This window comes from Petaurus breviceps, unplaced genomic scaffold, assembly GCF_028583685.1.
Source record: "Petaurus breviceps papuanus isolate PSGF00001 unplaced genomic scaffold, PetGlider_PUasm1.0 179, whole genome shotgun sequence".
NCBI classification, from domain to species: Eukaryota; Metazoa; Chordata; class Mammalia; order Diprotodontia; family Petauridae; genus Petaurus; species Petaurus breviceps.
Window position 1 is genome coordinate 1,785,737 of NW_027185779.1, and position 21,254 is coordinate 1,806,990.

Below are 21,254 nucleotides of genomic sequence, written 5' to 3' on the forward strand. Positions count from 1 at the left end.
ATCTATCTATCTATCTATCTATCTATCTATCTATCTATCTATCTATCTATCCATGTATATATGTTTAATTAAAAATTGTTGACCCCTTTAAAGTTGCTTTCCTTTAGTAAAGCAGATCAAAGAACCTGTATTAGCAGCCATCCTGGGTATGCTAGGGTGCTTGCTATTACATATAGCTCTTCTCAGAACCTCCAATTTAAGGAAAGTAATCTGGCTAGCTCTCATTTTACTCCAAGCTACACCTCTACCATGCCCCCCCTCTTTTCATCCTGATGTTCTCTGGCCCTGGAATTCAGTCACTGGAAATACCCTCCACCTCTGCAGCTTCTCTCTCTGATGGGATCCGTCTTCTAAAATCTCTATTTAAGGAAGGCATCCAGATTAGCCTTGTCTCATTCCTCTCCAGCCTGAATTCCAGCCTTTCCATACCATCCCCTCTCCCTCACCTGTTTCTCAGTCTACTCTCTTTAGAATGCAAGCTCCTTGAAAGGAAGAACTTTCTTCTTTTCTGCTTATATACGAATTCTCAGTGCCAGGCATACAGCAAGCACTTAATAAATACTGGTTTTGCTGACTTGACAGGTTAAGTTTATTAGCTTATCATATGACGTTACTACCACGGCAGTTTCTCAATAAACAACTATCTGCTACTAGGTTTATTAGAAACTTTGATATCCTTATCTTCTATACCTTAAGAAACTGCATAGTCATGACTCTTACCTGATATGAATCACAGTTAAAAGGCCATGGGAAAATTATCTTCTCATTGCAACATGAGTTGCTCCCAAGAGCTTGATTTAACTATATTCTAGAGTAAGCCTAGGAACAATTTAGTGGATCACAAAGATTTCCCAGGCCAAGACAAAGTCAAAGAAAACTGGTAAATTTAATTTGCAATACATAATAGACTGAGTTCTTTCCATTTCTCAAATGTCTTATGCTCAATTCTTCTTTCCAAGACATCTCAATAGAAGCCTGGATTTGATTGGTTGTCCTGCAGGCAGAGATACAGCTCAGTTATTACAGGAATAATTATCCAGTTTGTGGATTGTCTAGGTCCTAAATCCATGGATGTTTCAGTCATTTCACTGGGGAACAAGGCTGAACTTAATTGTGGAAATGAACTTGGCCGATCAGCTCTGAATCAACTCATCTATGCCATTCTTGTCCCATACTAAAGTTAATCATATGTAATTTTCCCCTAGGTTTTAACTGACCTCAAGTCATCTATGCTGGAATACCTACTACCTCTGATTTAGTTCCAAGGCCATGCAAAAGACAGCACAACATTTCTGTGTGCAGGAATTTGGCTTGCTGTAAACAGCATCCCTGAGATTGATTATTAACCCCCGTTCCCCCCCAAATCTCAAAACATTCTGAATAGCTTGTTCCCTTTAAATTTTAAGAGATTGGATATAGAGAAATGGGCACAGCACTGCAAGACTATATCATTAAGAGAAAAATAAATCATCGTAAGATATAGAAAGTAACAATATGCTGTTTCAATGCCTTAGAAGTTCCATATGTCTGCCAAATCAAATTAAGACTAGGCAGCATAAGCAATTAAATGCAGCCAATTAAAGATTTGTCACATCCATCTCTAGTTTGAATTCCATAGAAATGAAATGGGACTAACGGATGGGCAAGCCTTTGACTAAACAAACACCTGACTGCTTCCCAGTTGTTTATAATTTAATAAGTAGATTGACTGTCAAAACACTGACATGCAATATCCTGCATCAGTGCCACAGTGAAGCTAAGGGAAACTTTCAAATTCAAAATGCACATCGTTCAAAATCCTGGAGGCAACATTAATTGCACCATGTAGCTGCATAACAGAACTTTCAATTAATGTGATTTATGGTAGGACCTCTTTCATCACATTCAGCAACCTGAGCGATAAATGGATTAACTGTGTTTAGGCATCCTTAACTTCTGAACTTTTTGATCTGGTATCTGTTTGTATCCTTTGCCTTGATCCTATATCAAAAAAGAGTTTACAGAATCACAAGAAAAGACCAGAACTGATTTTTTAGTCAGTCAGGCCATAATACATCCAAACCATTCTGCCCCTTTCCCACATACACACAGTCACAGATCTGACAGACTAACTCAACCAAGAGAGCTTTTTTTTTTTTCCTAAATCTTGCAGGTCTTGAGGTTTGATTACTAAAATCTACCACGTTAAAATCCTTCACTAAAACAAAATTAAAAGGTAGGAAATGGCAAAAACTTAGCAGTAGCAATCCTGGATATTCGTAACATAGACACTCAGACTAGAATTTGGTGGCTTCATAATTCAATCTTTATCATTTGTACTTTATATTCTTCCTCCTTCTCTTTTCCCTTCCTCCCTCTACCTTCTTCCCTCTGTTTCCTTCCTCCTTTCTTTCCCTTCCTCTCCTTCTCTCTTTTCTATTCTCCTTCCTTCCTGTCTTGCTCCATCCCCTTTTCATTTTTCCAGTCCTCCATTCCACTTTTTCCCCCATTCAATAAACATTTATGGAGCACTCACAAGAGATCATGTTAGAAACTGCAGGGGAAAGACAAAAATAATTAACAAACAGTTTTTTGTCCTCCTTTCCTTTCTCTGTCTCAAATCGGTCAATGGTACCAATAATATATGCTGCTATCCCAGTGGCAGCCAGACAGGGCTTGCTGACTCCTGTGTAACACTGAATTCTTGAGTCCAGCTTCATTCAGGTCTGCAATTCACTACTCATGTGCATAAAGGGTGCTGGTCATGAGAGGCAATAGCAAATTCCTAAGACTTCTCCCAAATGCAATTAAATGAAAAGCATAGCAACTCATACACACTTAGGCCTTAAGTAAGAAGCTATAAATGAGAGGGTTCCACCCTCCGCCCCAACTTAGTGTGATTAGTTAGAAGCATTCAGGGAATTTTCATCCCTATCTTCAATGCTATAGTTTCCCTAATTCTCTCTATTGCTGAATATTAGTAAGATGATTTCCCAATCTTATCAGTGGGAAAGTAGGCTCTCTTTCTGCTTGTCTATCTCTGTTTCTTTTGTTCTTCTCCCCCACCCCTGCCTGTCTCTCCCCTCTCTGTCTCTGTTTTCCTCTTTGCCACCCACCCTACATCTCTCCATTCCTAGTTTGTTCCCTGCCACAAAATTCAATTCAGCCAGTAGTAGTAGTAACACTGGTACAACTAGTAATAGTAGTATTAACACTAGTATTACTAGTAGTAAATTACATATTATATATAAAAGAAACAAGGGTAGTAAGATGCAATATAGTGTAGTACAGGGGTGGGGAATCTGTAGCCTCTAGGCCACATGTGGCCCTTTAGGTCCCCAAGTGCAGCTTTTGACTGAATCCAAACTTCACAGAACAAATCTCCTTAATAAAAGGATTTGTTCTGTAAAACTTGTACTCAGTCAAAAGGCTGCACCCTGCAACAGTTGGATAGCTGGAAGCCCTGTCTGTTATTCTGTTTCTCTCTCTGTATTTTTTGTCTGCTTGTAACTTCCGTTTGTATTTTCTCTGAAGTTCAGGGTGCTGACTTTTTCCCCTGAAGTAGGTAAATGATATATGTTTGAAGTAAGATTTTTAACCCCTTTTTGAGTTGCTTTCCTTTAGAAAAGTAAATCATAGGACCTGTGCTAGCAGCCATCCTGGATATGCTAGGGTGTTTGCATACAAGGACCCAGAAGGACACATGTAGCCTCAAAGCAGCAGGTTCCCCAGCCCTGTAGAGGACTGGACTCGGAAAACATGAAAATCTGGGTTCATATCCCACCTCAGACACTTACTTTGTAGCACTATGCACAAGTTACTTAACCTAGAGAGAATGCTGACTTAGTACACAGGACTTGGAGTTGGGAGACCTGAAGACAAATCCTGCTTCACATTAACTGTGTGATCCTGGGAAAGTCACTTAACCTCCTCTCAGTTTCAGTTTCCTCATATTTAAGATGAGGATAATAATAACACTTCACAACAAACCTAGGCGGTAGGCACTATAGTTATTTGGGGGGGGGGGCTTTATTTTTGGAGGAAGGAAGGCAGGGCAATTGGGGTTAAGTGATTTGCCCAAGGTCATATGGCTAGGAAGGGTTAAGTGTCTGAGGCCATATTTGAACTCAGGTCCTCCTCACTCCAGGGTCGGTGCTCTATTCACTGCACCACCTAGCCACCCCGCCACTATAATTCTTGATTAGCCCTTTTTTACAAGAGAAAACAAACTTAGGAGGGTAAGTGACTTGTCCATGATCACACAGCTAAGAGGTGTTTGAACCCAGGCCTTCCTGATTCCAGTTTCAGCACTGTACTTTCTCTTGTAATTAGACTGGCAAGACTTTGTCATGGTAGCTTTTCTAAAGAGCCACACATCACACCCCTTAACATCTAAGTCTTGAAAACACAAGGGGGACAGAAAGGAAGAATGTCAATCACAGATTCAGATAGATTATCACCACTTGAAAATCAACTTTAAAAACACAGGGAGTACTGATCAGTATTGTAATTAATGGGTACAAAAACCTGTTGTTGTTTAGTCATTTCACTCACATTCAACTCTTTTCTTGGTAGAGATACTGGAGTGGTTTTGCCAGGGACTGTGCTAAGTGGTACAGCTGATAGAGTGCTGGGCCTGGAGTCAGGAAGACCGACTTCAAATCCAGCCTCAGACACTTACTAGCTGTTTGACCTTGGGCAAGTCACTTAACCATATTTGCCTCAGTTTCCAAAGACCTGTAATCAAATCATTTAAGAAGACTGGCACTCCTCACCCATTACATAATCCATTTTTTTTTGGGGGGGGGGTTAGGGGAAAGGCGGTTAGACCAGTGATTTCTTTGTTATAGAGCAAAGGTGTTAAACACAAGACCCCTAATACTGTGGCCCAAACCAGATTAAAATATAACTGGAAAACTTTTACAATAAAAATACAACCCGAAGGAATCCTTACCTCCACCTTCCTATTTGGGTTTGACACTACTGGTATACACAACAAGTGAGTAAGAAATTCCCTATGCCTATGAAAATGAGCAACTATTCCACAATTGTATCATTACCTGACAAATGAACTTGTATGTGTTTGCATATAAATGTACTTGGTGAAATGAAAGCTGAGAAATGCATTTCTTGGCTTTGGGGTTTAAACTCTAAATTAACTTTTCTTTCATTTCTTTGTTCTTCTCATTTGTGCTGTGCACATTTTTGCTTGTAAGCCCCTAGGAGCCACAGATCATTTCTTCAACATTTCTGGAGACACGGAGCAGGCCAAAGACACGCACATATGAGTAATTTGATAGGTAAAAAGTCGGAGGACTGTCATGAAGAGGAACAAGGTAGGCCCAGTATAATTAGTGATACACCTTTAAGAAATTATGTAGGGATGGCTAGGTGGCACAGTGAATAGAGCACCAACCCTGGAGTCAGGAGGACCTGAGTTCAAATCTGGCCTCAGACACTTATCACTTACTAGCTGTGTGACCTTGGGCAAGTCACTTAACTCTAACTGCCCTGCCTTCCCCCTTCCAAAAAGCAAAAAAAGAAAGAAAAGAAATTATGTAGAGATGTGATTTTAAAAGGGGTGGAGTCTCTTAAAATCCTCAATGATTTTTAAAAACCCCAACAATGAAGAAACATTAGGATGGTTATGAATGCACACCTTTGTCTGAGCAGGAATCTTAGTCTGAATTTTCACTGTAGTCGTCTCAACTTTTGGAGCATCACTAGTGAATGGTATCTTTGGAATTGTTCGGGATGTTGGCATCTGTGGACTTTCTACTTCTTCCTCAGCTCCTGAAACAACAAACAAAAATCAAGATGAGAAATAGGAAACAGCTAGAATATTATCTGACCCTGAGAACGGTGATGTTCTTACAAAACATTCAACTTTTATTTATCTGGCTCCGATTTACCTTTGGGGACGAAGGAGGATAAGAATTGGATTTTATTGGTATAGGAAACTCTCACATAAGAAATCTCCCTCTACCAATGTGTATTGGCAGCTTCTCTAAAACTTATTATAATCTTAGAGAGTTGCCTAAAGCACAGAGAGGTTAAGCGATTTGCCCAATCACACTGCCAGTATGTGTTGGAGGTGAGACTTGAACCCAGACCTTCTGGCTCTTAAGATCAGCTCTCCATCTAATTTTTTGCATTGCCTCTTAATCTCATCATGTTGGAACGAAAAGGTAGTATCTGGTGCTCTGAAGAATACTAGCAATTCTTTCCATTTTCTAGTCTTCTTACCTAGAGACCACTGTCCTTCCATTTCAAAGTTACCTGCTGACTTTTATCTTTCTTTGGGGGGGAGAAGCAAACTGGGTTAAGTGACTTGCCCAGGGTCACACAGCTAGTAAGTGGATTTGTGTAATTCTTAAAGGTTTATGAGATTCAACCACAATGTTCTTTTTAATGTTAATTATTTGCTAGATATATATGAAAAGTCAAGCAGCATCTTCAGAATCCTTTAAATTAACATGAATGTGTAGCCAAAGAAAATAGCAATGTTGTGAGCCTATATAGGATTAATAAAATGAGCACTTCAGAAACACCAAGATAGCTGTTCCTGGATTTCTTTTTATGTCTGTCCCTTGCTTTTGGCTTCTACTATCCTAGTTGAGGGCCTTAGCCCCTCATTCTGGATTACTGATTGCAACAGTCTCTTAATTAATTATTCTTTCTGCCTCTGATCTCCTGCCTTTCTGATCTCTCCTAATTCTCCTTATCATGCGACTTTGATCAAGTCACTCCCCTCTTTCACCATCTTCCACTGCCCTAGTGGGAAACACCACAGAGTTATCATAAAGATGTAAAGAGTTAGAAAGAATCTTAGAGATTTTAACTAGTCCAACTTCCTAATTTTATAGATGAGGAAACTTAGACATTCCTTGATCTTTTCCAATCAATCTTTCTGACTTTATCTCTAAGTAAATGAAAACTACAGGAATCAGACTGATGAACTAAAAGCAAAAGAGTAAGGTTGGGGGAGGGGATGCCCCTTAAGCAACTTCCTGGCTGTGCATATCTATCATGCCTCAGAAACCTCTTCATCCCCCCAAATCATTTCAACCCTGAAATTCATAAGTTGGAAGGACCACCCCCTGTCCTGGAAGTCCCTCCCTCTGACTGTATGACACTTTCCAGAATCTGCACTCAAGAAAGGTGCCCAAGGCAGCCACAATGTCATTTCTCACCAGGCTGCAATGAGTACTTCTGCATCATGTCAGGTACCTTCCCCTCTCCATCTCTCTTCCCTTTTAGCTTCATTTTATGTCTTTTCCCATTAGAACATGAGCTACTTGAGGGCAGTGTCTGTATCCTTTTTCTGCTTATATTTGTACTCCCAGTATTAATTAATCACTATATGCCCGGCATCTAGTAAGCTCCTAATTAATGTCTGTTGACTGACTGACGTCTCTGTCCACATCATTCATTCTTCCTTCTAGAATGTTTTCTCACCTCCTATTGACTCCTATTGACTGAATCCTACCCTATTTCTCATAGCTCACCTTCTCCATTAAATTTTCCCTGATTAGTCAAACCCACAGTAATCTCCATCATCCTCTGAAATCCTATAGTAGTCATTTCTGGACCATTCACTTGGCACTTTATGATATACTTCCATGTATAAAACATATTTTTTATGTAACCATGTTTTACCTCCCCAATTAGATTAGAAAAAACTTTGCATTGCCACAATATGTTTGAAACATACTAGGTGCTAAATAAATACTCAGTGATTGACTTGATCTATGGTAGGAAAATTATTATTGCTTTTGCTTCCACTTGATCCTCTGGTCATAAATTGGATTTTATTTCTTCCTCTTGCCCACTTTAACACCATCTCATAGTCTATCCATCACATATAGTATGATTAGATTATTATTCGGGTAAATTAAGAATACACTCAATATTACTATTTAATTTATAAAGGTGTCTCATTTTTCTATCTAAATCTTCCAGTTAAAGCTTTCAATGAAGTACAATTACTGGAAAATTATGATTTACAATAAAATGCATTTTCTATAGAGTTTAGCTCACGGTTTCAAATTTCCCTTTGCCCATTTTACTTTGAAACAACTAAATTCTTCTTTGGGTCACCTACAAAGACTTGAAAGACATTAGGAAGACTTGTAAAGGGCAACGGAAAAATATGTGAGTGGGATAAGCAGACTCACTATGGTGACTTGCATGTGATAAGGGACATAAAAAGAAACTGGAAAAACTGACCCATAAGACATCACAAAAACTAAGAGTGACTGGAGACATAGTGGGCCATTCATGCAACGAGAGTGAGGGATAGTATGTGTCCAGCCTAAATGCTACAACAATGATATTAGAAGGGGTAGATGAAAGCCTTTAGCATCTTGAAAAGACTGGCTGTGGAAGATTTATGGGAAGATCTGGATAAGATAAGCACAAGAAAAGCATGGAGGTATTGCAATGTGCATTAGTGAGGAGAATGTCAACACCAATGAGAACACAGATGCATCTACATACCAAAGTATCTACTTGCTATATTTAGCATAATAATCTCAAAAGCATCTTTCTACCAGCCTGCCTGTTAATCCATCAGCAATTTATGTACAATATATTTGACTTGTTCACAAGGTGAATGATTTTATCTTTAAAGAATTACTTGCATTTAAATCAGAAATGACAAGGAAAAAAATTTATAAGTTAGATTAAGGGCTAAGAATATTTATATCTGGGGCAGCCAAGTAGCACAGCAAGTAAGAGCACCGGCCCCAGTGTTGGGATGACCTGGGGACCAAATCCGGGCTCAGACACTTAGCACCACACCTAGAAACACCTGGCCGTGTAATCTTGAGCAAGTTACTTAACCCCAATTGCTTTAAAAAAAAGAATATTTATATCCACTAGGTTATAACAAAACAAAATTCTTTTCCAAAAGCCTGCTTTATAATAGGCCTAGAGAGATAATCAAAGCCTATAGCTAGGCCCCTTCAATATAATAAAAAATAGCAATAGCATCTAAATTAATTTACCAGCTTAGTGTCATACCAAAGGAAGTCGTTTACAGCACTGGACACAATATTACCAAAATTTATTTGGAGGAACAAAAGGTCTAGGATTTTAAGGAAAATAATCATTTAAAAGGAGAAAGGAAGGGAGAATAGCAATTCTAAACCTCAAATTATGTCATAAAACAGTAACTCTCAAAATTAGTTGACACTAATTAAAGAGTGGAAAAGTAGATCAGCATAACAGACTAGGTAAGACAGAGTTTGAAACAATTAAATTCAATAATTTAGTGTTTGATTCACTGGAAAACAAACTATTTGGAAAATTGTTTGATTGAAATTAAGTTCATTCCCTAAACTTACACCTTTTATCACAAATAATATCAACAAGGATAGGTGACCTGAATATAAAAGGTTCTACCATTAGACCACAAGAAGAGAGCAAGATCAAGTACCCTTCATAATCATGTGTATAGGGAGGATTTTTAGCCAAAGAGGGATAGAGGCAATCACAAAAAATAAAAGCAGTAACTCTGATTACATGCAATTGAAAAGTTTTTAAAGGAACAAAATCTATGCATCTAGAATAAGTGGGCAAATTGTCAACTGGGAAAATTTTTTGCATCAAATATCTGATATTTGGGTCTGATAATCCAAATATATATAGAATTAACACAAATAAACATGACTAATAGCCATTCCCCTCTAGATAAGTGGACAAATGATATGAACAAATGATTCTCAAAAGAAAAACCAACTAGCAATAACTATATGAAAGATTGTTCTAAATAAATAATAACAGAAATGTAAATCAAAATAACTCAACTCATAAACAGCAAATTGGAAAAATGACAAAAAGTGGAAAATGGTTGGTAGCAGAGGGGATTAAAAAAGACGGGAACATTAATACATTGGTGGTGGAGCTATAAATTTGTTCAATCATTCTAGAAAGTACTTTGGAATTATTTTTTTTAAGTGACTACAACGTCACTTAAACTACATCTTTGAACCAAAAGATGCACACTTATAGAAATATACATCAAGGAGACTACAGACAGAAAGGATCCATATACAACAAAATTTCATAACAGTCTTTTTAGTGCTAGCGAAGATTTGGAAACAATGTATATGCCTATTGGTTGGAGAAAGGCAAAAGAAATTGAAATAAGTGAACATAGTGGAATATTATGTCATAATAAATGACTAATATGAAAAATTCTAAGAAGCACAGAAAGATACATAAGAACTGAGGAAGAACTAAGGAACACAATATATAGAACCAGGAACATAATATGTACAATGACTAAAACAATGTAACTGGAAAGAACAAAAAAAGAAAACAAAACTGAATGCTTCAGAATTACAATGTATAAGTTTGGCCTGAAAGCAGACTTGAGAAAATAAAATTCTTTCCTTTGCTTGTAAAACTGGGGGGAGAGTGGAAGAAACAAAGGTGTCCAATATTGCACTTCTATCTGGAACGGTCAATGTACTGGATGGTTTTGCTGAAATGATTTTCCCCCTCTTTCTTTAATCTTTGTTAAAAGGGATGGCTTGGAGCTTCGGGAAGAAGGGAGGGATATTTCAAAAGGCAAGGTGACGCAATAAAAAAAACAATCAATAAAATTAAAAAAAAAAAAAGAGTCCCAGTTATAAAGTTCATCTAGATGTCAGCTTTCAAAGAAGAAAAAAAAGGGGGGGGGAATGGAAAAATTAAAATCTACAATAAGAACTTGAAATTTGTGAATTTCTTTGAGGGAGAAGATTACCTACAGATAACATTTCACAAATCAGGATCACTGATGAGTTGAAAGGTATTCATGGAATCTCATCACTATTGCCTTACAGAAAGGACAAGATAGATCATTAATAATACCACCTTATTTTTCTTCCTAAAATAGCATTTTCTTTCAGTTATCTATTCATCCACTTTCAAATCACAAAATCTGATGTCACAAAATATCAGACATGGAAGAGGCCTCAGAGTCCATTTAGTCTAACTTGTAACTAGTCCAACTAAGCACCCTTTTTGCAATATGCTCAAGAAGTGGTCATCCAGCCTTTTCTTAAAGATGCCTAGAAAGGAGGAACTCACTAATAGATGAAGACATTTTCTGCTTGGCCTCAGATGACAAAATGAAAATAATAAGTGGAAGTCCTCTCAATGTAAGAAAAAACTTCCTGGTAATTAGAGTAATCTAAAAATAGAATGGGCTGTCTCAGGGTTTACTGGGTTCATTATTTTTATTGGCTGCTATGTTACAATGTTGACTCATTTAGAATTTACATGTCAATTAAAACCCCAATTTTTTTTTCAGATGAACTGCTTCCTAGCTATACCTCCCATCTTTTGTATTGTTGATTTTTTGAACCCAAATATAGAACTCAACATTTACCTCTACTAAATTTCAACTTTTTAAATTCAATTTAATTCAATAAATATGTGTTAAATGTCCATTATGTGCAAAGTACTGGGGAGGCAAAGACAAAAATGAAAAGAATCCTTGCCTTCAAGTAACATAACATTCTAACCTATTAATGTAAATTTGCACCTTGGTTGTGTCATTCATTATATTAGCTATTGCTTCTAGCTTTGCATCAGCTACAGCTCTGATAAGAAGCCCATCTATGTCTTCATCTAAGACTGATAAAAACACTGAGCACAAGGCCAAGAACAGTTCTTTTGAGACACTGTTCTAGAAATTGCCCTCCCAAGTTGATATCAACCCATTAATGACAACTCTTTGGGTTCAGTTGTTCCACCTAGCTGTAAATTTTTTCACAAAGAAAGCATGAGAAACTTTTGTCAAATGCTTCAATAAATCTAAGTAAACTATGTCTACAGCTTTCCCTTAATCTACCTACCTACCTACCTACTGACACTGTCAAAAAAGGAAATGAGGTTAGAATGGCATGATCTATTTATTCTTGATGAAGCCATTATTAGCAGAGTGGTCACTGGCTCCTTTTCTAGGTGTCCACAGGTCATCCCTTGAAAAATAATATGTTCTAGAATTTTGCCAGGAATTGAAGCTGTCTCCTGGATCTACAGTTTGTAGAGTCCACTGTCTTCCCTTTTGTGAAAATTGGGTCTTTCTATAGCTGTCTAGCACTTCTGAATGAAGAGGCAAGAGATCCCCATTAGAAAACTTTAAGAGCCACCATCTTAAGCCAAGAATCAGTAACTGCTATTTTGAAGAACAACATTCTCATAGCAAAGAAAGGCAGTGATGAGGGATGCTGCTCTTTTGCACACTTTTTTTCTATAGCTCTGATCAAACCAATGCTAGAACCAGGAACCAAGAGATAATGGCCTCATGTTTTAGCCCTATCTATCCTGGTTACATCCTGTGATTTCTAGGTCTCATCTATTCCATCCACATCTTTGAAAAAGGAATTTTAACTAGGAGGAGATACAAAGTCCCCTCTCCTTAAATCTAGTCAGAGAGAGAGAGAGAGAGAGAGAAAAAGGTAAAGAAAAGAAGCATCTTCCTCTTGGAATAGCTTGGTAGCAAAGATAGCAAAATGACTTGTTATCGTGTTCTCCAGGGAGCCCTTCTAAACCTTGAATTCTAAGATCTGTGGTATAGAGACAAGATTTGCCCAATTAATTATGTGCTGGGGCATTCTGAACATCATTTAAGTACAGAGTATATCTGAGGCACTAAGGAAAAAACATGTGTTATGGGTGTAAAGTATTAATAGTTTTAGTGAGTGACATTAGGGCTCTGCTGGGCAACACTTAACCCCACTTGTTCTGCATGTGAGATATATATCACTTCCCTAAGAATAGCAATGGCTATTTTTACACCAGTACTGCATTGTAAGCTCATACTTACTAGGTCAGCAAGCTCTTCCATATCTTTCCCAGATTTGCTGTTTCTCCATTTAAAACACTACACCTTATATTATAGCTTGAATTCCTTTAAGAAGAGGATCAATTTGAATCTTTCTGGGTCATTCTGTATTTGGGGCCAGTCTGCTAATCAGATGGCATACATAAATCTAAACCCAGGGCAGCTGTCAGGACCTTTGGGATTACAAATGAGAATTCTAATCAATAAAAATCCCAATAAAGATTTTCATGGTACTCTGCTGAACACTGCTTCCTGATTTGACCATTAATTACCTCTGTGCTCAAACCTTGTCTTAGCCATAGCTTCCACTGGGATTGTTCCTGGAGCAAATAAAATGATTGACCACTGGACTAGAGAGTGTTTATCACAAATGGTTTTCAATTCAACTGTACATTTCCTTTCCTCCCTTCTAGAGCAACCCAGAGGGAGTAAGTAAGGCCAAACTGTTTCTGATTTATCCTTTAATTTCTAATCTGTGATATGGAGTTTTGCCAAGTAGGTGTTCATTTAATTTCCTCACAGATGTTTTAGGTGACATTACTCTCAATGTCTTAATTGAAAGTCCCATTGAAACTCAAATATACTCTCTCTATAAATAAATTCTTTGAACAATTTCATGAGAACTGTTCCTCCAAAATGTTTAAAACAGAAGCAGAGTATTATCTTAGAAATACCAATGGACAAAGAGAAAACAAAGAGAAAAAACAGTTGACATAAAGATATAATATATTAAATTATTATTGTTGTTATAAAAATTGTCTGAAGATTTTCGACTATCATTTTTTAGGTACCCCACTCCCAAATTAGCTTGAAAGTGTGTGTGTATGTATATATGTGTCCTTGCATATGTATAAATATAGATATAGATATATACACCCACATATACATTCAGATTTACTCCCACACTACTATGAAACAAAGGAATAAATAAGTCAATAATTCAACAGACTCCTAAAAGAATTCTGGAATTGAGTTAGTATCATAGCATCTGAAAAGTAACTAATTATTATTAATATTGACCAATAAGGCCAAGTCTTCATGCGGGAGGAGGCTGGAGAGGGGAGTGTGAAGAAATAAAAGTAGTTTCCCATTCTTACCCGAGCCTGATGCAGATGCATAGTCATCATCATCGATAGGATAAACTCCTGATGCTTCTTCAATAGAGCTGTTGTCAAGGTACATGTCTTTATCAGAAGTTAGCTCTGCCCTCTGAGAAAGAAATGAGAGTGAAATTTAAGAAGGTAAACTATTAAGAAGTTTGTTTTATGGTATTATTCAGTTTTCTCTAGTTATTTACCTCCTTTCAATCTCTTTCCTCCTTCACCCCCATTCTTCAAGTCCTGTGTCTAGGAATGGTTTAATAGCAACTTAAAACCAATGAGAGTCAGGGTGGTGTAGGGGCTGAAGAGCCCCCCTTGGAGCCAGGAAAACTAGGGTTTCAAGTCTTCCTTCTGACACATGGACTATGTGACTTTAGGCAAGTCATTTACCCTCTCTCAATACCTTCCCTAGACAGTTCTCTGTGAATGAACTGTGGAGAAAATGCTGCCTTGCATTGACAGAGTCGATATTTCTCATCCAGGAATTCCCAAAAACAATGAAATCACAGCTCTAGTCCCTAATTCATATATATATATATACATATATATATATATATATATAATATATATTTACAAATAAAACAAAATCATATATACATAAACACATACACACACACACTAAACTGCCTGGTACAGCACACTGGGTCAGGGATGCCAATGCCTACAATTTCACTCAGTATGATTAAACAAATATTTATTAAATACTTACTGGGCACCAAGCACTGTGCTAAGTGTTGGGTAAGATAACAAAGTGTAAATAATATTCCATCCGTGTCATTACATTGACTGTTTTGTTTTGTTTTTGAGTTGGGGTATAAATGAATCTGTTTTCTGTTTTCTCAACATGATATTAGAAGCCAACCTTGGGCTTACTTCTCTTGCCTTCACAAAGACTGTTACAAAACTTACAGCAACATTCCCTCTGAATTTAATGAGAAGAAATGTTAATGTACTATGAGGGAAGAACCAGGAGTGTGCTGGTAAATGTTTAACAACAGACTTAGGGAAGGGACATGATGTACATATTAAATACACTTTTAAAAGTTTAATAAGCATTAACATTTTCTCCATCACTTTCTTAAGTCTAGATCAACAACAAAACAATGAATCAAGCATTGATTTGTATTATTTGATGATTTTTGAGGTGTCAATGCTCATAATGAAAATTTAACAACTGGCACAAACAAGGTCAAGCTAGACCCAGCATAACCTGCCCATGAGACTACCCAATAAAACAGGAGAGTAATTGTCAGCCAACAAATGAACAACAACTACTACTACCATTACTACCACCACCTTTTATATGGGTAGTCTAGTACTTTGCAGTCCTGCATGATCTTGTCTATGGTACCTAGCATGGCAAGTGATCTAAACAGTGTGTCTGCATGGATCATTTCCCAATGGAAGTATTCCTCTAACGACTATAGCCCCTGGTCTCTTTAACCCTGAAATTAGTAATCAGAACATCAAGAAAAACATGTTTATTGTCAAGAAAAGTAGAACTACAGAATGAGAAAGAGCCTTGAGAGCCCCTTGGACTATCAACTATAGCCTAATGTACACTCAAAAAGGAAATCCTGTCTATGACGCCCCCAACAAGAGATTCTTTCAGCCTCTGCTTTACCCTTTACCAAGGGCAATGAAGACCCAAGACTTAAAATTAAGAGTTGGCAGGTGGCACAGTGAACGTCTAATACAAGGGTTTTAACCCAAGTCTAGGAACTCGTTTTAAAAATATTTTGATAATTGTCTTTTAACATAATTGGTTTTCTTTTATAATCCTATGTATTTTGTTTCAGCTTATGGGTCAACTAGCATTTACTAGCACAATTATTTTACTAACTCACAGCTTACTCAATAAAAGGGTTTCATTCTAAAATTCTGACTTTTGATCCAGTCAGAGTCAGAATAAAAACCCACATGGAATTAGGGTAGTGGGTGTCTCTTAAAAATGACTGTAATGAGTTGATATTTGATCAACCCTATAATTAAAGCATTATTGACACCTAAACAATTCTTACAGTTTGATGAGGGCAGAGCTTATCTGTAAAATTAGAGGCTTGATTTAGATGACTTCTAATATGCCTCCCTTTTCTAAATTTATGATACAATCACTACAACACTATTAAAAAAATAAATTTGAATGCTCACACCCAATAGACTTTAAAATATTCTTTCCTCACAACATTGTTTTTCATTAGATTTTTCTCTTGAAACAGAATTTTCTGTTCTAAGAGTCACTGGCTAGAAACCATGCTAGGCAGACAGGCAGGTCCCACCCTTGAAAACAGTACGACTTTATTCTATCAAGTTACAACTCCTGCTAGGAAAGGCGAACACATTTTAAACTTGATCCTACATTCTCCACTATTCCTCTATGCCAATTCATAGAAAGGTATGTGAATCCATCTTGTTTAATCTGCCCTATCGTCCAAATTCCAAGAATTAAAATTGTGGGCTCTGGTTTTCCCACAGCCAGGCTCACAAGCTTTGAGTAACTGCAGGGAGCCAAGAGTCTGAAGGAACTTTTCTCCCAGCATGGTCAGATCTCAATTTGGCAGTCTTTGGATAATATCCATTATTCACTTTTCTCTCTTCTGAGGTTTTCACAATCTTCAATGTGAACTTCCAGTTTTCTGAACCTTACTACAGAACCTGAGGTATATTCTGTGCCCCAGTCATGCAAACAACCTTATTACCCACCAAAAACTCTTTCCTCCACAAAAGTGATGGATCAAGAAGCATCTACTAAGCACCTAATATGGGCCAGGCACTGTGGGAAGAGCTGAAAATACAAAGGCAGTCATGAAGTTACTCCTGTCCTTACAGAGCTTAAAATCTAGCTGAGGAAGACGATGATATTCATGTACATATACATAATATATTTATATATTACATGAACACATTAATACATAATAACATTCACATACATATCTATGTAAAATAGATGGAAGGTAATTTGGGGAGGGAAGGTATACAAAAAGAACTGATCACCCTTTATCAAACATGCCACAATCTTGCCTTTGCATATACATCGTTGTTCTCAAAATTGTTCCCTTTTTTTCTACCTTTCCAAATCCTACCAGTCCTTCCAGGTCCACCTTAATTCAGCTTTTAGCACAGTGGCTGGCACAAAATAGTTGTTTAATATATGTTTACTGATATAGATTGAATCTATATCTGTGATAAAGTCTTCTTTGATAACTCTTTCATGGACCAACAGCATCCATAATTTTAATTCAATTCAAGTGAATTCGATGAGCATTTATTAAGCCTTTATTGGGAACAATACATCATGCTAGGCACTGTGGGAAATAAGCAATCTAGACAAGTTTTGGTTCTTTCCCTCATGAAACTCATAGGCAGCATATTGAACTTAGAGGTGGTACCAACAGTCTATTATCAAGCAGTTTAGAATTTAATTATATAGTTTCTCATTCTGGTTGATATGTCATATAGGTCTTATTACATTTTCATTCAATCCTAAATGGAGAGCTGAGAGGAACTGAGAGGCCATCTACTCTAACTCCCTCATTTTATAGATAAGGAAACTGAGTCCTCAAGAAGTAAACTGAATTGTCCAAAGTCACAAAGACAAGTAATCTGCATGGCTGGGATTCAAACCCACTTCCTCAGAACCACTAGAAATTCCACTTTACCAAGTATATTATTCTTCTCTCTCCAGCTCCATTATAAGCTCCTTGAGGGCAGGGATTACATCAAATTTACCCCTTTCATCTCACCATACTTACTTAGTATTGTTTTGAGTATATAGCAGGTGTTCAAGAAATGCTTTTGGACTTATATACATAGAATAAATTGGTCTTTGGGCGAGAATGTATAGCTAACATGTCACAACAGCACCAAGTCACTACAAGTTATTATCAGATTCACAAATGGAAACTAGATCTATTTCAGGCCTGGATGGTCCTCTGACCCCAAGCTTCGTATAAATTCTTAAGTACTCAAGCTTCTTCTGTACATGGGTTCCAGCACATAGATTTATTTTCACAGCTAGAGAACTTCGAAGCTCTTTTTCAAAAAGGTAAAGAAACCCCTCAGAATACTGGAAACTCTGTTTCCTTTTCTTCACAGTGAGTGATTTTAATTTCCCTCTGCCCACACCAAACTTCTGGTTTGATGGATCTAAGTACAGCTTTAAGATATTCAATCCTTACGTGTAAATTGAGTTTCCATTCATTAGATATCCCAGCTGTCTAGACCAACACATCATTCACACACTAACAGGCAGATGGAGAAAAAAAAAAACCCAACCTCACAGATAATTCTGTGTGACTTTAGAGACTTTACAATTCAGTCGTACCAGGTAGTCAGTCTCACACACCACTGAATTCCCCAAGATAAATGACTCTTGCAAGATTATGCCAGGCTAACACCACTCTAGGACTCTAGGTTAAGAAAAAGGTGAGCCTAGAAGAAAGTCACAGGTTGGACATACAGTTTCCTTGTTAATTGGTTTATCTCCCTAGATAAATGCTTTCTCTAGAACACTTACTAGAGATGCCTTGAGAATTAGAGCCAAAAGGCAAAACAGAGAATGTCTAAAATTGGGGCTCTTAACCCAAGTCTGGGAATTTGTTTTTAAAAATATTTTGAAAATTGCATTTTAACATAATTGTTTGATTTTTGTTTCTATTGTTGTTTTGGGTAATCCTATGCATTTTATTTTTAACTAGTCAGTCAATCAGTATTTACTCTGCCAAGCACTAGGCTAAATGCTATTTTATGCATTTAAAAACACTATTCTGTGAAGTGTTCCATAGGCTTCATTAGGCTACCAAAGGAGTCCAACAATAGCTACTCAGAAAAACAAAAAAAAAAGTTATCTAGAGAAAAGAAAGTGGAAGAGAGCAACCTAGCAAATGAAATTTCCTAAGAAATAAGGCTATTCAAAAATGGGACTACTTTTCATCAGCAATTTTAAAGTAAAATTTGCCTGCCTAAATGCCTACTTGCTGGCCATGTTTCATTGGGGATTCTTTTTCAGGTTCAGGTTGGACTAGATGGCCCCTGATGTCCCTTCTTCTCTGATGTTATATCCATTCCCATAATTCAGCTGTCTCAGGCCCATCTAGACCAGACCTCTTGCAAACACATCAGTTCAAGTTTCCCCACTGTGGCTGTTAACCCCCCAAACCTGCAACTTTTCTGAAACCAAATTCTTTTCTGCTTCTTCAAGTGTAACCTCTCAACATTGGTGGAATAGAACTGTAATGTCAAGGAAGAGAGAACGCCAATAACAGACTTCAGGATAGTGAAACTTACTCTAATTACTTGTCATCAGAATGAGAAAGAAAAGCCAGATTTTTCATGAATCAAAGGGCGAGGGGTAGGAGGTGAGGGGTGGAGAGCTTCCATAAGCCAAGCTTTAGCTATAAAAATAAAATACCCATCTAGCATTAAATTTCTGTACCACTCTATAAGAAACTAAAAACCCAGATGGAGGCTTTTGTTTCCAGATAAAGACACTTCTAACTCTTGACTTAAAGGGGCCCTACCTGCACAGCTGAATTTACCTTTATGATTAGTGTAAAGGGATGAAGTAACTGGTGGCATGTAACCTTAGCTTGCACTTTCATTAAGTTAAACTGATATACCATGGACTGATCTATTATGAAATAATAATTATCTCCAGACTCCTGCCACCAGCCACTTAAGGAGTATGTACCCATTCTTAAATTTTTCCAAATAAATACCCCATAGGACCTTTGAGAGCTAATTTAATTCCTCACTCACCAGATGAAGAAAAAAAATGCCAGAGAAGTTGAGAGAAGATTAAGGGAGTATAAGATTTTCTTTTTTTTTTCCTTTTGACTTTCTTCTGCACCTTGCAAAACTAACTTTTTATTAGTATCAACCTGCTGCTGAGTATTAGCAGCATTCTTGGTTTATTACTAAACAATTAAGTGTACTTATCCCTTAGCCAAATTTTAGCCACAATCCAAGGATGGAACACTAAGTTTGCTGATAAACTTGTTTCTATTTTTGACTCTGTATACAGTCAAGAATATTCTTGAGCTACCTGTGAGTTTCTCTTTAGACCAAAAACTAAGTCTGGTTTCGTTTTACTCAGTTACTTAAACTTTTTTGCCCAAGAAATAAGGAGGTGACCTAGCCTTAATTTCCTCATTAGTGAAATGAAGGAATTTGATGACCTTATCTTTGAGTTCCCTTCCAAGTGTATGATATTTACTCCAAAGAGGAAGATCATAAACACTCCTTGCCTTCTCTTGTCCAACATTTTTGACCATGTTCTTCTACAAATCTTCCATAGGGATGCCTCCCTAGTGTGCCAGGAGCTTTACCCTGGCTTTAAAAAAAAATTAATGTTACGTGAGTACTAGTACAACAGATGGGCTGTACATCTGTTGTACCTTCCTTTAGCTCCATGATTGGCCTACCACCTGTTCTGGTCATATATCTCTTGAATCATATCTTTTACACAACTTCTTGAGTACATTGTCATTGATAAAATGCTAAAACCTATTTAAGCCCACCATATATCTTTCAACAGCAACTTCCATGGACTCAGTTATCATCTCCCTGCAAATGACTTGATGATCTGTATACCTAGGTCTAATCTCTCTCCTGAGCTCCAGTTTCCCATCTCCAACTGCCTATTGGTCATTTTAAACCAGACACCCAATAGGCATCTCTGCTTCAAAACATCCCAAATGGAACTCGTTATCTTTCCCCCCAAACTCACCTCTATTCTGAAGTTCCCAATAACTGCTGAGGGTACCACCATCCTTTCAGTCAAAAATGTCTGCCATCTTGGTGTCATTCACTTTTTTTTGTGGGTAATTTAATCATTTTATTAATAAGGCCAGCATGTTATTAATGAAAGGATGGTCATTTGGCCATCTCTCTTGGACCAGAGACCATCATGGCAGGCTCAGGGCTAATATGTTCTTTTGGAAGAACAGTGGCAATCAACTCTGATTGGTTAGCATAAGGTGAGGTGGCCTATGTTAAAATGAGGGGCTGAGTGACATCATGTCACCCTTAGAGAGCCATTCTCTATAACCTCACAAATCCACATCTGCTGCCAAATCTTGTCATTTCAATCTTCATAACGTCTACTTCATGTCATCTGGTTTCTATCAAGACAGTAGAGACCTAATTTAATTCATGCCCTTATCACATCTTATCTAATTGTTCTCCTTTCCTCAGTTCTCTCTCTACTCCAAACCAGCCTCCAGACAGCTTCCAAAGGGATTTTCCTAGACTGTATCCTAGAAGTGCAGGTCTTACTGTTACCCCTATACCACTCCCAACTCAAAGAACCAATGGCCCTTTATAACAAGATGCAT

At 37.4% G+C, this 21,254-nt stretch overlaps 1 protein-coding gene across 4 annotated transcripts in view; it reads right to left on the reverse strand.

Moving 5' to 3' along the window:
• Nucleotides 1–21,254, reverse strand: part of SDC2 (syndecan 2) — a 141,902-nt gene that overhangs the window by 9,547 nt on the left and 111,101 nt on the right. For all 4 annotated transcript variants that reach the window (XM_069086588.1, XM_069086587.1, XM_069086590.1 and 1 more), the window contains exons 2-3: nucleotides 13,918–14,029; nucleotides 5,639–5,772 (exon numbers count right to left, since the gene is read on the reverse strand). In XM_069086588.1, coding sequence (XP_068942689.1) covers nucleotides 5,639–5,772; nucleotides 13,918–14,029 — 246 coding nt within the window. The remainder of the gene's footprint in view (nucleotides 1–5,638; nucleotides 5,773–13,917; nucleotides 14,030–21,254) is intronic.